Source organism: Thermobia domestica, chromosome 1, assembly GCF_964235325.1.
Source record: "Thermobia domestica chromosome 1, izTheDome1.hap1.1, whole genome shotgun sequence".
Classification (NCBI taxonomy): Eukaryota; Metazoa; Arthropoda; class Insecta; order Zygentoma; family Lepismatidae; genus Thermobia; species Thermobia domestica.
In genome coordinates, this window is record NC_137454.1 from 174,044,295 (window position 1) to 174,061,533 (window position 17,239).

Here is a 17,239-nt window from a genome sequence, read left to right on the forward strand (position 1 = left end):
TAATTAAAAACTATACTATCTTAATTACACTGACTGTAATAATTATATAGGCCTCCTCGCTGGTCTAATGGCTACTCGTGTGCCTTTGGTAGGAGAATGCAAAAAATTAAATTTCACAATCATTCACTTTCAGTAATCATCGTCTCATTTAACCTGATAAAAATTGCCGTGAGGCGCTAAACTTTAAAAAAAAAAAAAAAAAAGTAATTATAGTTGATACTTTATGTACATAGTTTCACAGATATGTAATCAGATTGAGTATGGTAAATTAGAGAGTTATATTAGTGTATCCGTCGAATTTCAGGGAAAAAATCTTGCTATCATGCGAAACACGAAAAGGAATTTTCAATTCTTTCTTCACTTTTCTAAGAGAGCATTTTAAAGGGAGTTGTTAGTAAACTAACCTCGCTGGTTTTTTGGTTTCCGTGATATAATTGAAGTCAAGCAGTACTGAATATCAATATCAAATTGTCTCTATTGAAAGCAACAGTTGGTATGTCGACATCAAAGGTGTGTACTCACATTCAGACGTTCTCTCTCTTCTTCAATATTTAGAAATCACAGATACAAAAATATCCTCTTCTCTATTTTAATATTTATCGATATAAGTTTACATCCGTCATACAATATTCAGTTACTATTCACTTTCAAACAGTAATAAAGGTTACTGTTCATGTTAAATTTAAAAGTTTTTTTTCCTGTATAGAACTACTACATCAACTTTATTAAACACCAGTTATATGAAATATAACATATGTTCCATTTCATTTACGGAATTAAATGCACTGCCTCGTTCTTCAGGCACATTTACAATAAAAATAAAAATAATACAAATGGAGCATGGTACGATAACTCTTGAATGAAAACTTTTTTTTTTTTTAATAGATAGAGCACTTACCTTATCCGAGTTTGTTAATGGAGTAAATCTGTTAACATCTTCACGGATAACCGTGACTTAGGTCCGACCGCTAATCCAGACGATAACTCTTGAATGAAAGAGAATTTTAAAATTATGTTTATACAGTAGATGTTTATGCAGTAGATGCAGCAATATGACAATGTAAAACAATGTGGTTTTGTGAATAATTTATAGAAATTCTTTCTGACTCTTTATGCAGTAATGTTCTTAGATATTAAAGGTTATCGCCAATCTATTATCATTTTCTCATGGCTATTATTTTAAAACCAATTCTAAGTCTTGTTCTTATCATTAAGGAATGGTACCAAGCGATAACGCTTTCCTAGATCGAGCAAGTAAAAATACAATAGTTTCATCAATAACCTTATCTCTTCACTGCTAGGACAGTTAAAATTACTACTATCACATTAGAGGTGGCAACGCTGAATTGAAGACGAAAATACATGTTAGATGGCGTAGCTGTGTCACTTGCCCGGATACAGAAAACGAAATTTCTCGATTTCTATGCCAGTTATAATAAAACTACAAAAAAGTACTTCGTTGCTTTTGTTTGTATATTTTCAGAACATATGCTATTATACTTTGCGGGTTGTAATAATTCCTTCTGACATTTTAGGGCTTAGCAATTGGCACAGTAGACAAAATTTATCTAAGGTTTCCATATCGGTGGTGGCCGGAAGATTGCTCAGGATTCAATTTACTCTGGAGCAGTAGTGATAAAGATGAAAAAAGCATAAACAATGCAGGAAAGGTACGTATGCTTTAATTATCTATATATATAAAATTGAAAATCACTATATTTGTGACTCTAAATCTCCTGAACCGACCGACCGATCTCGATCAAATTTGAAACATGGATGAAGATCTAGGCTGGGCTGGTTTTAGGCTTTGACGGTAGAACTGAGGGCGGGGGGGGGGGGGGGGGTATAAAAATAAATAAAACTTAATAACTCCTGAACCAATCGACCGATCTTGATGAAATTTTCAACATAGATGAGGTTCAGGCTTGGAATCGTTTTTATGATTTAAATTTGGCGGAGCAACGTAGGGGAGGAGGAGGAGGGGGAGATATATATAAAAATCAATTTATGTAAGATTAAAAGTGACTATTTTTGTAACTTAATAACTCTTGAACTATCCGACCGATCTCAATCAAATTTTCAAGATACATGAGGTTCGGATCTGGAAACATTTTAGTAATTTAACTTTAACGGTAGATCCTAGGGGAGAGGAGGAGACGGGGACGTATAAATAAAAACTAATAAACCCTAATAACTTTTGAACCACCCAACCAATGTCGATCAAATTTTCAACATATATGAAGGTCGGGCCTTTTTTTTTTTTATCGTTTCACTTTGACGAGCCAACGTAGGGGAGGGGGAGATATGTAAAAAAAAAAATGACTGCGTTTATGACTTCATCACTCTTGAACCACCTGACCGATCTCGACAAAATTTTCAACATGCATGAGTTTCGGGGCAGGGATTACTTTAGGCTATTCACTTTGTCGATGCAACGTAGGGGAGGGGAGCAAAAATGACAGATATTAGTGTTGAATCCAAAGTTTCCGGGGTCGATGAGAGAATCAGTGACACTTCTAATGCTGTTTCAATATAAGTTCAGCCCTGATCGTGGGGAAGGTGAAGGGTACAACATAGGGGAGGAGAATAAACATTTAAAAATGATCGAAAATGACTAATATTAGTATCGAATCCATAGTTTTAGGATTAGCTGAGATTAACAGTGACAATTCTGATGCTGTGTGCTGCAGCACGGAAGAGGGGGAGGGGAGCTATATATAATAATGATCGAAAATGACCAATATTAGTGTCTAGTTGATAGTTTTCGGGATCATTCAGATGAACAGTGGCATTTTCGATCCAATTTAAATTCAAAATCAGCCCAGCCACTTGCGGGAGGGGGAGAAAGAGATATATAAAAATGATCGAAAATAGCCACTATCAGTGTCGAATTTATAGTTTTCTGGGCCCCTTAGATAAACAGTGATACTTTCAATCCCGTTTAAATCCAAATTCAAACCCGCAACTTGGAGGAGGGGGAGGAGGAGATATTTAAAAATTATCGAAAATAACCTATATTAGTGCTGAATCCACATTTTTTGGGGTCGCTGAAATGAACGGTAACACTTCCGATGCCATGGCTCGCAACATAAAGGGGGGAAATATGTAAATATATATAGATGGTCAAAAATTACCGATATTACTGTTGAATCTATAGTTTTTGCGGTCGCCGAGATGAACAGTAACACTTCTGATGCTGTTTAAATTCATCTTCAGCCCCAACACTTGGGGGATGAGGAGGGGTGACATACATTAAAAGGATCGAAAATGAGCAACATCAATGTGTATTTAAATTATTTATTTCAACCCAGCGAAGCGGGTAATATTTATACTAGTATATGCTATTTTGTACATATACTCTGTTTTGAATTTAACAGTTTTATACAGGTGAATCTTTTTCTGTAGTTGTCTTTGATGTAAGTGTCCTGTTTCATGTGAATGAGAATATCAGTTTATTTTAGTTTTGAGCTGGTGTATTTGGTGTAGAGTTTGAAACAAGGAAATGCGCAAAATTAGATGAAAATATAAGGACATAGCAGATTTTTGGTCAAATATTTGTTTCGTTTTTGATATTGACGGAGCGTTATAGGCTTAAAAAAATAAGAAATGTTTGCTGTTACTTTAGACATTGTTCGTATTTCGGAAATCTTATGAAGAAATAACTGTCAGTACATGATATGAGAGATGTATGGTAATAAATCGTAATTTTGACATCAATTAAGTACAGGATTACAAATTGTATTGTATTTATTATTAAAAAAAAAAAAAAAAAAAAAAAAAAAACGCAGTAAGAGAAAATTTGTGAATCAGTGACAGCCAATAGTTGAAAATTATTGATGATTAAATTGTTTCTGGTTTCGAAGTCTACGAAGTCTTAACCTTAGATAAGAAAAGAATATCAAACATAGCGTCACTTCCCATGAATACCAGTAATATAATATGAAGATATGAAGCGTAATATGTAATATGTTTCACACACACATATATTATATATACAGTGAAACCTAAAACCTGTCTATGTTGGCCATCATCGGTTCCATCGAAAAGTGGCCAACTTACAGAAAAATAGTGTGATTGGTGTATTTTTAGAATAGGATTTCTAGTACTACTTGATTGTAAAATTTTAATAAGCAGTGGAACAACAGCTACTTATAAATAATGCATATAGAGTAATCATAAAAATATACAGTACTAGAAAACATTACTATAGTATGTTTAATATATGTGCATACTTTTCTCTTCCTGAAAACTAGTCTGGTACATTGGATTATTCGGATTGAAAACACAATAACACAAACAACCATGAAATAGAAGCGTATGTACGCAGTTTATTGAAGTTGATATTATAGCACACTGAGTTATTCAGATTGAAAACAAGAAAAGTTAAGTTATAAATTGAGAAATTCATATGGAATTTATATGACTTCTTTTCAGTTGTTACTGAATGGTGGTTCATTCTAGACGTATTTGTTTTATTCTTTTTGGCAGATATGCACATTCTAATATTGTAGTTAACTACCTCTTGTTAATGAGCTAGAAGTGTTTCCCTCGGAGCAAAAGATGTTTTGAGAAAATCTTGAGGGAATTTATATCTCAAATACTCCGCTATCTTTTGACAAGCCGACAGGTGCCGATAGTTGACAATTGAGATGGTTGGTTTTAACCTTGAGAATTTTCCGGCATTACTAAAGCTCCCCACTGATGAGAGGAGCTGATATAGCTAATGGTTTTACCGAAACAGACAGGGTAAACAAATACGTACAACCATTTCCTGACAGCTGTACGTGCTTTTTCTTATTCACATCTTCCTTCACCACCCCTTTATCAGGGTAGTCTTCTGGCCATTGACCTCCAAGAGTTAATCGCGCGAATCCTTGCTTCTTTTCTCCAGTCACAAATACAGAACATCTGCCTCTCATATGGGAATACGAAAGAGTTAAGAAAAATAACAAAACGGTATTTTGCGTGGCCAAGTTGACAGGTTTCACTGTATACACACACACACAGTAGTAGGGACCCCGTTATATTGCGCCGAGTCAGCAAAAATTTCTCGATTCTGATTGGCTGAGAGAGGTCACGTGACGTTAGGCCCCGCCCACGCGGGAAATTCAAATTTTCAGGTCACGTGGTATGACGTCATGAGTCACCCTGCAGGGAAATCCCTCACCAGGGGTTTTTGAAATTTGTTCCCTTTTACGGGTAAGATGTGTGTTTCTGATTGGTTGATAGCTGTCACGTGATTTTAGACCCTGCGATATTTGAAATTCGTTCCCTTTTACGGGTAAGATGAATCCTTTGGTACCACGATGCTGATTGGCTGATAGAGGTCACGTGATCTTAGGCTCAGGGATTTTTTAAAATTCGTTCCCTTTTATGTGTAAGATGAGTGGTTTGGTACCTTGAATTTGATTGGTTGATAGCGGTCACATGATCTTAGACCCTGGGATTTTGAAATTTGGGTATCCTCTTTGATGAGTACTTTGGTACTATGATACTGATTGGCTGATAGAGGTTACATGATCTTAGACCCGCTACACGGTGAACAGGTCACATGGTATGACGTCATGTTTTACCCTTGCGGGGAAATCCATCACTAATTCATTTCCTTTTACGGGTAAGATAAGTGCTTTGGTACCTTGATTCTGATTGGATGATAGAGATCACGTGATTTTAGGTCCTAGGATTTTTGAAATTAGGGTGTCCTTTCTAGTGCAAGAATTTTCAAACTAAAAATTTTTCGAACTAAAAAAATTTCAAAACTAAAAATTTTCGAACCAAAAAAGTTTGTTACTAAAAATTTTGAAACAAAAAAGTTTCAAACAAAAAATTTTCGAACCCAAAAAAAAATTCGAACTAAAAAAAAAATTGAAACAAAATTTTGTCGAACTAAAACATTTTTTAAAACAAAAGTTTCGAACTAAAGATGTAAATCACATCTAAAAATTTTCAAATCAAACTTTTTATCGAACTAAACTTTTAAAATTTTCGAACTAGAAATTTAAACCAAGTTTTAGAAAAATCCTAAGAAATGTTTCTCCAGGAATCGAACTCAGGTCTTTCAAACCAAAGACGTGTATCCTAACCGCTTAGCTATGAATGAATTCGGTTTTAATAGTGCTTGGTGGGTTTCGAACCATGGTTCTTGAAAAGGATACACTCATACTTTAAGAAAATAAATCTGACAGTGTAACGCTTTCGTTCGTGGATTAAAATAAAATGCTGATAGACTTCTTTGTGTGACGACATAGAAGCACATATGATTGAAATGCAAGCGTCAGCGAATGTTGTATCGTATTACTTTTGTTTTACTACGAACGTGTCAGCATGATTCATGAAAAAAAAAGCAAACATTGACATTCTCGTATGGAATATGAGGAAAATGAAATGTCGTCACAGTTACGACAAGTAGTGACATGATCCTGACAGAAAGCATTTTGGGTTCGGAATTGCGATACTATTGAGAAACGTGAATGACGTCACGATCGATTGTTACACATCGTTTTGGTTCGTGATTCATGACAAGAGCAGCGAGCGTTTTGATTGGTTCGTTGTGATGTCATTTTATAAATTTCCTCGTTTCTGATTGGCTGACGGTGACATCGTTTTCGCAGCGACCTAAATAAAAATCTAAATTTCATTTTTCAAATCCTACACCGCTCTCAACTATCGAGTGAGAAGGTTTGTTTTTTAAAAGTGTCTTCATTTAAGAAGCTTTACTGCACCGACTTTTTGTTCATTGAATTTGAGGTAAGTTCAGTGAGATTTTATTTTTCACACAAGATTCGAAAATCATTTTTATTTCATATTTGTGGGCGGATCACGAATACACTGTTTTACTTTTAGTACGAAATATTTAGACTATGAAGGAATTAGTGGAATGGGAAAGTGGGAGTACGAATCAGGAACCCCACACATTAAAAGTAAGCACGATAAATGATATGTTTAGCGTCCCTTCAGCTTAATGTTGAATCTGAGCACCCGTCGGGAATTGAACCATGGCTAAAAATGTGTGTGCTTAGTTTTGAAAAGAATGCATTACAAAATTTCAGAAACTATGCCTGAGAATAATATGGTTCGATACCCTTTGAAACTATTGTTTTATTTTAGCGTCCCCTTCAGCTTAACGTGATATTCGAGCAATCAGCCGAGATTGAACCTGGGCCAGAGGCGTGTACGTCAACCATTTAGCTTAGTTTTGAAAAGAATGTATGATAACGCGTGAGAATATTAAATTTCAGAAAAGGCTTGACAGCGATCCGATGTGGGAAAGCAAACCACACCAAGGATTGAACCAGGGCCTTTCACGTTAAAAGCATGTACGCTAACCACTTAAATAAAAAAAGAGTGCATGAATATTTGGTTAAAAGATTTACGCTATACAGATTTTGTTTTGACAATTACGTATGTGTAACGTTAATGGTTGGTGAATCTCTTTAACTTGCAAACGCATCATTTAAAGGTCGTTGTGAGTAGAAAAAATGCTTACGCGTGCTTTATCACATCTCAGTACTGTTGAAACATTCATTCATGCATTCTTCTTTTTATCACTATAGAATGGCAGGTCAGTTACATGCTGATGTAATGGTCTCGAGTTTGACAGCAATAAAACACACATTTCAGTAACATAATTATTTAAAAAAACTTTGATTTCTAGTACGCGTGCTTTCATAATGAGATTCTGAACGCCCCGCCAGGAATCAAACTCAGGACCTTTACATGAATTGCTTAGTTAATTATTTATCATGAATGTTATGATTTCCTGTTTATCAGGTGATTAAGATTTTTCTTTCTTCTTTTCTTTTGTAGTAAATTCACGCTGCTCAATTCCTTTTTTCCATATCACATTTATCGCAATTGTACCTGTTTGTTTGTTTTCATTTTTTAACCATGGCCGAATCGGGTTTTACTGTTCGCAATGAAATCACTCGTCATTATAGACGATTTATGTACGTTTATGTATTATGAGGTGTACGTCAACCATTTAGCTTAGTTTTGAAAAGAATGTATGATAACGTGTGAGAATATTAAATTACAGAAAAGGCTTGACATGCCCCGACGTGGAAAGCAAACCCACCGAGGCTTGAACCAGGGCCTTCCACGTCCGAACCATGTACGCTAACCGCTTAGTCACAATAATAATAAAAAAAATACGCTATACAGATTTTGTTTCGACAATTACGTATGTGTATCGTTAATGTTTGATGAATCTCTTCAACTTGCAAACGCATCATTTAAAGGTCGTTGTGAGTGGGGAAAAAAAAATGCTGACGCGTACTTTCTAACATCTCAGTACTGATGAAACATTCATTCATTTCATGCATTCTTTTTATCACTATAGAATGATAGGTCAGTTACATGCTGATGTAATGCTCTCGAGTTTGACAGCAATAAAACACTCATTTCAGTAACATAATTATTTAAAAAAAAAACTTTGATTTCTAGTACGTGTGCTTTCATAATGAGATTCTGAACGCCCCGCCAGGAATCAAACTCAGGACCTTTACATGAATTGCTTAGTTAAGAATTTATCATGAATGTTATGATTTCCTGTTTATCAGGTGATTAAGATTTTTCTTTCTTCTTTTCTTTTGTAGTAAATTCACGCTGCTCAATTCCTTTTTTCCATATCACATTTATCGCAATTGTACCTGTTTGTTTGTTTTCTCCTTTTATTAACATGGCCGAATCGGGTTTTACTGTGCGCAATGAAATCACTCGTCATTATAGACGATTTAACATTGAGGGCAGAATGCTCGAAATTTAATTCAACGCACCACCCGTAGGAACCGATATCATACAGTATGTACATAATAGTTTCCAAGCAATGCTAGACCATTTGTTAGCCAATGTCGACGATGAGGCGATGGTTGGTTTATCGGTAATATCGCCACGAAATACCAATAAGCCATTTTGGGTGAGTTTTCGCCAAGCACGAAACTTGACACTGGAAACGATGTGGGCCTCATTCGAAAGAGTGTTACAAAGTAACAATGCATTTCTCCTGCACGAGCCATTCACCGTTCATTTTCATCGTGTGGATATTCCACGTGGCTATGGCGGTTTGCGGCAAGGAGTACTTCAAAACGAAGAATTGTTACGTAGCAAGCGAGGGATTGTACGTGTAAAAAATCAAGATTCAAGGTGCCTGGCGTACGCCCTTGTTATTGCTATTGGCCTGAAGGCATACAAGAATGTAGATATGCAACGATATTGGCAATATCAACGTCAATCGAAATATGTTGTGGACGATGAAGTGAATGCGTTATGTGCAAATGCAGGAGTCAATTTGGATCATGGTGCCAGTGTAAATGAAATACGACAATTCCAGGCATACCTCAAAGAATATAAAATTACAGTGTATACCAGTTTCACAGGCCATGATATCATGTACGAGGGGCCCAATGATGAAAATCGCACTCCCATAAATTTGATTTGTTTGGCTGGCCATTTTGACATCATCCAATCCTTAACTGCTTGTTTTGCAACCAAGTTCTACTGTGAAGCGTGCCATAAAAAATACAGTGAACGTAACAGACATGTGAAAAATTGTCCTGTAACGTGCTCCAAATGTTTACAGAGACCACTATGCGACAAGAACCAAACGCTGATATTATGCAACGACTGCAATCGTCAATTTTACGGCGAACAATGTTTTAACAATCATCGTAATATTGTATATCATCAAGGGGAACCTGTATGCAAAATGGTGAAGCAATGTACTAAATGCTACAGAGTATATTCTTTTGTGCATACAGGACAACGACTTCATGATTGTAATGAGATCTTTTGCAATGTTTGTAAGAAGATTGTTCCGGGATCACATCAATGTTTTATGCTTCCTGATCGCCAATGCTTGAAACCTGGTGTTCCTTCACTCATGCACGCAAAGAAAGCCTTGTTGATATTCTATGATATAGAATCTATGCAGGACATGAATATTGGCGATAATACGTATGTACACATTCCAAATTTATTGGTTGCACAACAAGTATGTTATGTATGTGTTGAAAACAATAATATCCAGCAGTCTTGCAGTACGTGTGGTCAGCGCCAGCATATTTTCCAAGGAGAGGATCCAGTTTATGATTTTCTTCAGTACTTGCGGGAACGTCGTCCCAATATAAATAGGATTTTCTGTGTCGCGCACAACGCTAAGGGATACGATGGACATTTTATCCTAAAGACCATGGTAGAACAATGTCAATGGAGACCTGACGTCATATTAAATGGGACCAAGATACTGAGTTTAACCTTGAATAATCTGACGTTCATTGACTCGTTGAACTTCCTACCTATGGCATTAAGTAAATTGTCAAAAGCGTTCAATTTACCCGCAACCAAAGGCTACTTCCCGCATTTCTTCAACACCAAGGAGAATCAATCGTATATTGGACCACTTCCAGAAACGAAGTATTATGGTGCAGATGAAATGGCCGTCGAAGACAGAAACAAGTTCATGCAGTGGTACAACGATCATCGTAATGACACGTTTGATTTTCAGAAAGAAATTCTCAAGTATTGTATTCAAGATGTCAATGTACTGCGACAAGCATGCGTTTCGTTTATGACGTCATTTGAAGCAGAAACCAAAGTGAATCCCTTCTTGGAGACGATCACGATTGCCAGTGCTTCCAATTTAGTATTTCGCCGGAATTTCCTTAAACCCAACACCATTGGAATTCTACCGGCACATGGTTATCGATGGAGAAGTACCCAATCGATCGCTGCAATGCAATGGCTGGCCTACATTGAAAAAACCGAAGAAAAACAAATCTTACATGCGGCCCGACAAAAGGAAGTGTTTATTGCGGGATTCCATGTTGCTGGCTACTACCAAGATCCTGAGACGTTAGAGGAGCACGTCTACGAGCATGCCGGCTGCTTTTATCACGGGTGTAAAGTATGTATTACTACAGGCCGTAATCAGCCCATCTATGGCAATCCAGAAGACACCATGGAATTCCGTTATGAACGAACGCAACGCAAAAATGCAAGACTGCGTGAATTGGGGTACATTGTACATGAAATGTGGGAGTGCGAATTTAATCAGTTCTTAAAACAAAATCCTGCAATGGCGACGTATCTGAAGAATCACCCGTACATGAACCGTAGACCATTAAATCCAAGAGATAGCTTTTTTGGAGGAAGGACCAATTGCGTGAAATTGTACCACCAAGTCGACGAAAAAGCAGGGGAAGTAATAAAATATTTCGATATTGTCTCGCTTTATCCTTATGTAAATAAGTGTGCTAAATACCCTGTAGGGCATCCACGAATTTATCTACAGGGTGATGAAAATATACCATCAATAAATAAAGTCAATGGTCTGACCAAAATGACGATATTACCAAGTCGTCATCTTTATCATGGTCTCCTGCCTTACCGATGCAACAAGAAACTACTCTTTCCACTGTGTGCTGCGTGTGCCGAAGAAATGAACCCAGACCCTACAGCAACGTGTACGCACAACGATCAGGAGCGGTGCCTCACTGGAACATGGGTATCATATGAAATCCAGAAAGCAATAGAATTAGGATATCAACCGGTGGAAATTTTTGAAATTTGGGACTATGACATTGAACAATATGATCCCATCACGAAAACAGGTGGCTTGTTCACGGAATATATCAATACGTTTTTGAAATCAAAAATGGAAGCGTCTGGCTGGCCCAGTTCCTGTGTGACCGAAGAAGACAAATCAAAATTCATACAAACCGTCCTGGAGCGTGAAGGTATTGCATTGGATCCGTCCAAAATTGAAAATAATCCTGCACGAAGAAGTTTATCTAAGCTTTGTGTGAACTCTCTATGGGGAAAGCTTTGCCAGCGTACAAACTTTAGCCATACCACAATTATTGATCGGCCGGAAGAATTTTATGAAAAACTCACTTCCCCCGACATTAAACTCCATCAAATTGTACCCATCAATGATACGATGTTGTATGCGTTCTGGGAGTACAATGAACATGTGCCTGTTCAAAACCGAAACACCAATGTCGTGTTAGGTGCATTTACAACATGTCAGGCACGTCTGGAACTGTACAAGTACCTGGAAATGTTGCAGGAACGTGTTTTATATTTCGACACGGATTCTGTGATATTTACAGAAAAGCCCGGGGAGCCAACCATTGAACCTTCTACGTACTTGGGATGCTTATCGGATGAGATGGAGTCTTACGGACCACGAGCATACATCAAGACATTTGTCAGTGGAGGACCGAAAAATTACAGCTTAGAAATATACAATCCGGATACCAACGTCACCAGTTACATATGCAAAATTAGAGGATTTACATTAAACTACAATGCAGGACAACAATTAAATTTCAACACGCTAAAAGAAATGATTACAAATCAATGCCGTGGACAAGTCACCATCACTATCCCCCATAAGATATGCAGGACCAAAGACCATACCATCGTCACACGCAAAGAAGAAAAAATGTACAGTATCCAGTACACAAAACGTCGATTTAAAGAATTCAATTCTTATGATACGGTTCCGTACGGGTACGTTAAAAAACAGAAGATGGAACTGGAAAAAGAAGATGAAGAAGAAAAAACTGTAAACACCCAATAAGGCCGCCATTTCTTTTTTTCCTTTTCCTTTTCTTCTTTCCCTTCCTTAACCACAAAGCAGCAACACCAAGAAGAAAATGAAGTACCCACAAGAGTTCATAAACCATCAACACCACCATCAGTGGAAGAAATGCAGTCATCTCGTACCGAAGGAGGAACCTTGACCATAAAGCAGCAACACCAAGAAAAAATGCAGTACCCAGAAGAGTTCATAAACATCCATCGGTGAAAAAAATGCTGTCATCTCGTACCCGAGGAGGAAGATGAGCCTAAACAGATCCATCATTTACGAGTAAGTTTTATTTCTCTCTTATCAATATTGACTCATTTTTATTGTTTCAGAAAAAAAAAGAAATTCATAAAGTAATCCGTCGTTTCTTCTTTTTCTTTACAGGATACGGCTACAAGATTCGAAGATGATGACGCGTCCAACATATTCATTAAACTAGATCCTGTATTTATTATGTTAATAAACATGTATAGGAAGACCACATACCTTTCGTTAAATACAACAAGTTGAAAAAAATGTGTTTTATTATTTCTTGAAACCCTGAACACTTGTTTTCAAATCATGGTAATCTTGAAAATTTAAGGTGGAAAATACATCCAAGATTTGGTTTACATGATTTTGTTCGAAAAATAATTAAAGAATTTTTAGTGTCCAAAATTTGGTTTTTAATTTTAGTTCGAAAAAAATTGATTTGAAAACTTTCAAATGTGGTTTACATCTTTAGTACGAAACTTATTTTTAAAAATTGGTTCGAAATTTTTTTAAAATTTTTAGTTCGAAAAATTTTGATTTGAAAATTTAGTTCGAAAGTTTTTAGTTTAAAATATTTTTCGAAAAATTTTTAATTTTTTTAGTTCGAATTTTTTTGGGGTTCGAAAATTTTTTAAATTCCTTTTAGTTCGAAAATTTTTTGATTTGAAAATTTAGTTCGAAAGTTTTTAGTTTAAATTTTTTAGTTCGAACTTTTTTGAAATTTTTGTTTCAAAATTTTTTAGTTCGAAAATTTTTTGTTTGAAAATTTTTGTTTAAAATTTTTTAGTTACAAATTTTTTTTTAGTTCGAAAAATTTTTTAGTTTAAAATTTTTTGTACTCTGCGGAACCGTTTCGAAAAGAATCGGAGCAGTTTAGGTAAAAAAAAAAAATCTGGCAACACTGTTTCCATTAATGAAGCGCTTACTGAGCGTTTAAAAAATCGCTTAAACTCACAACAATGTGTTATAAGAAATCTACAAGCGACACCTCTCTTTCACCATTGTTACTTCCAGAGACATAGGCTACTAATTCAAGGACAGGATCTCCATCAAGGTAAAAAAAAGCTGGTAATCATCTTATCTGTCAAAGAGAATGATAATATTTAAGGTAAACTTCAGTACAATATCATGATACCAAAAAGGGTTATTTAAGGAGGAGGTTGAACCCTTCATGGGAACTTTACGCATAACCATAAAAAGGGAACTAAATTCTAAAATCCAGGTCTAGGGTGGATCGTCGTCATAGCACTCTGAATGTCTAGCATTGGGGTGGGTGTGTAAGATTATGCGATTTCTATCAACCAATCAACATCGTGGTACCAAAGCAATCATCTTACCCGTAACATGGAAACAAATGAGTGATGGGGTTTTCCCACGTATTCTGTTCACCGTGTGGCGGGTCTAAGATCATGTGACCTCTGTCGGCCAATCAGAATCGAGGTACCAAAGCACTCATCTTACTCATAAAAAGGGAACGAATTTCAAAAGTCACAGGGCTTAAGATCACGTGACCTCTATCAACCAACCAGCATCGTGGTACCAAAGGACTCATCTTACCCATAAAAGGGAACGAATTTTAAAAATCCCAGGGCCTAAGATCACGTGACCTCTATCAGCCAATCATAAACACTCATCTTACCCGTAAAAGGGAACGAATTTCAAATATCGTAGGGTCTAAGATCACGTGACAGCTATCAACCAATCAAAACACACATCTTACCCGTAAAAGGGAACAAATTTCAAAAATCCCGGGTGAGGGATTTTCCCCGCGGGTAACTCATGACGTCATACCACGTGACCTGGAAAATTTGAGTTTCCCGCGTGGGCGGGGCCTAACGTCACGTGACCTCTCTCAGCCAATCAGAATCGAGGTACCAAAGCATTCATCTTAGCCGTAAAAGGGAACGAAGTTCAAAAATCCTGGTCATAAAAGAGAGTGAGGATGAGTCATTCGCGCCAACGGGGACCACTACTACTCACACACACCTTTTATAGCGCTACACATCTACACACACACAAATATATATATATATTTGTGTGTGTGTAGATGTGTAGCGCTATAAAAGGTGTAAACGATTAGAGTTTCAAAGATCGGGAACATGTTAATGGCCACCAGAGGGCAGCAATATCAGCCGTAAGGAATTCAGTCCTTGTCGTGTCAGTCAGTTGTGGAGCGTGCGAGAGTGAGTCAGCATCGTGTTGTGGGGTTGAACGAAGGCGACTGAGCGTTTTGTGCAGTTGCCAGATATGAGGAGGATTCCAGTGTCACTATGACCCAATGTTTGGGCCAGTGGATACGTGAAAGTTGCGGTCGATCACTATAGACCACAACACGGGAGTATCGTCGCATTGTGCATGAAACATTACATAACTCTATGACATCTGCGCCCGCTATCCGGACACAAGTAGTAGACTCTCTACAACTTCCTGTGTCATCACACCCGTGTCTCGACGACTGATATCAGCTGAATTACAGATGCACCTTCACTGTGAAGGTTGCCATTAACATAAAGGACAGCATGGAGATTGGTGTCATACTTAGTGAACATGGAATCCTCATGAATGGCAGCTGATCGTGTTCAGATATGAGTCTCGATTCTGCATTAGGACAGACGACTATCATGTACGTGTGTGGCGGCACCGGGAGAAGAGGTCACATTCAGCCAATGTTGTCGAACGGTACACCGGCGTTACTCCTACCATCATTGTAGGGGACTAATCGCGTATGATTTTCGTCACCTCTTGTAGTAATTCTCGGAACTTTGATAGTACGACGATAGTTACCCCTTCTGCAAGAGCATGCTGGTTCAATCTTTCAACAACACAACGCTCCACCACACACGGAACATGTATCTATGGACTGTCTACGTCATGTAGAGCTTCTTTCCTGGCTAGCAAGGTCACCTAGTCTCCCCCCGAATTGAACATCTTTGGGACCAACTTCGCGCCACTACCGATCTGCAAGATCTCGAGGAGCATTTACAGCAGCTATGAATTGACTTACCTCAGACAACGATATGATGACTCTACGACTCACTGTTAAGCCGCATGAACGCATGTATTGTGCCCGAGGAGGTGCCAGAACTTACTAATATGCATCACGCAGTACGCTTGTACAACCAAAAACCGGATTGATCGAATTGTTGTCGGATTGATCTGATATTATAATCGTTACAATCAAATTGCATGGCCTTTGGTACTCATGAAGTTTAATTTCATTCCCTCTATTCCTTCTGAATGACTTTATTATTATTATTATTATTATTATTATTATTATTATTATTATTATTATTATTATTATTATTATTATTATTATTATTATCTTTATACATCAGTACGTATATGAGCAGACTAGAGATGAAAAATATGTTGGCTTTGCCGTGTTATTTACGAAGGTTTTTATAAGAATTTAGTTTGCTAGGTGGTTGATTCGTAGTTTAACGTCCCTTTTCATCACTGTGGCTCTATGAGACTTAGATTTACAACTTCATGGGATCAAGATCACGAAAGATTCTACCAGAAATCAAACCCTGATCTCCTGCACGTAAAGCACTTACGCTAACCGTATAACTACGAGGAAGCTCTGGAGTGTAGTTTACATCACTTATTACCTGATTGCGGTTTATAGCTTACTTGGTCATGTGTGTTTATGCAGTACCGTGTTGCGGGGAGGGCGAGCGGGGCGACGGCCCCGGGCACCGAAGTAAGGGGCGCCAAATTCGGGAGACAAAAATGAAAAAGAAAGGAAAAATTACTTGGAATATATGTATGGGGGTGCTGATTTTCCGTGGCACGGCAACGCGTAAAGCGTCATAGGAAGCATTAACGATGTACGTACACTGTATTAACAGTACACAATGTGCAACCTTCTAAAATGTAGTCGATTATAGTAGTAGGATAATGTAGTCGGCGTGTTGAGTGTATGGGTCAGCATTCTCAGATAAATCGCACAGCAGCTAAACACATTGTTCTGGAAAGTGTGACTTCAAGTTCTTACTCTCTGGCTCCATTCTTTGTTGCATCTTTTCACGTCAAATGCACTCTCATTGACAGGGGATTTGTAAACCAGGCAAGTAATGATAAACTGCTATGAAGGATGCTCATTTGTACTACTTCCAAATAGTACACTTCAGGCAGTAATTACAGATATGATGTAGTTCTGTCTCATACAGTCACATTTCTCTTACTCTGAACTGACATAACTATTTGGCGAAGTATGCTTTCCGCATGATGGCAGGTGTATTGTTCCTCTGATTATTCGGAATATTATTGCGGAATGTCTCAAATATTTAAAAACGCGAAAATGTTTTGAGCTATCGAATTATTTTAATCGTATTCTGACGACGATATCAGTCTTATTAAATGTTTGTGCTTTTGTTGTCAATCTCATTAATTTTG

General features: G+C 37.3%; 2 protein-coding genes across 3 annotated transcripts in view; both read left to right on the top strand.

Moving 5' to 3' along the window:
* The window catches only part of LOC145691148 (uncharacterized), a 202,866-nt gene that overhangs the window by 116,256 nt on the left and 69,371 nt on the right, over nt 1-17,239 (top strand). For both annotated transcript variants that reach the window (XM_081766877.1, XM_081766878.1), the window contains exon 6: nt 1,536-1,670. In XM_081766877.1, the coding sequence (XP_081623003.1) occupies nt 1,536-1,670 (135 nt within the window). The remainder of the gene's footprint in view (nt 1-1,535; nt 1,671-17,239) is intronic.
* LOC145691131 (uncharacterized) lies at nt 8,244-13,071 on the top strand. The gene is made up of 2 exons (XM_081766876.1): nt 8,244-12,871; nt 12,974-13,071. Exon 1 carries the CDS (start codon nt 8,825-8,827, stop codon nt 12,578-12,580), a length of 3,756 nt encoding a protein of 1,251 aa, XP_081623002.1. The 5' UTR covers nt 8,244-8,824; the 3' UTR covers nt 12,581-12,871; nt 12,974-13,071.

Coding starts and splice junctions, on each gene's coding strand:
- LOC145691131 (XM_081766876.1), top strand. CDS start 8,825: ATGCTAGACCATTTGTTAGCCAATGTCGACGATGAGGCGATGGTTGGT.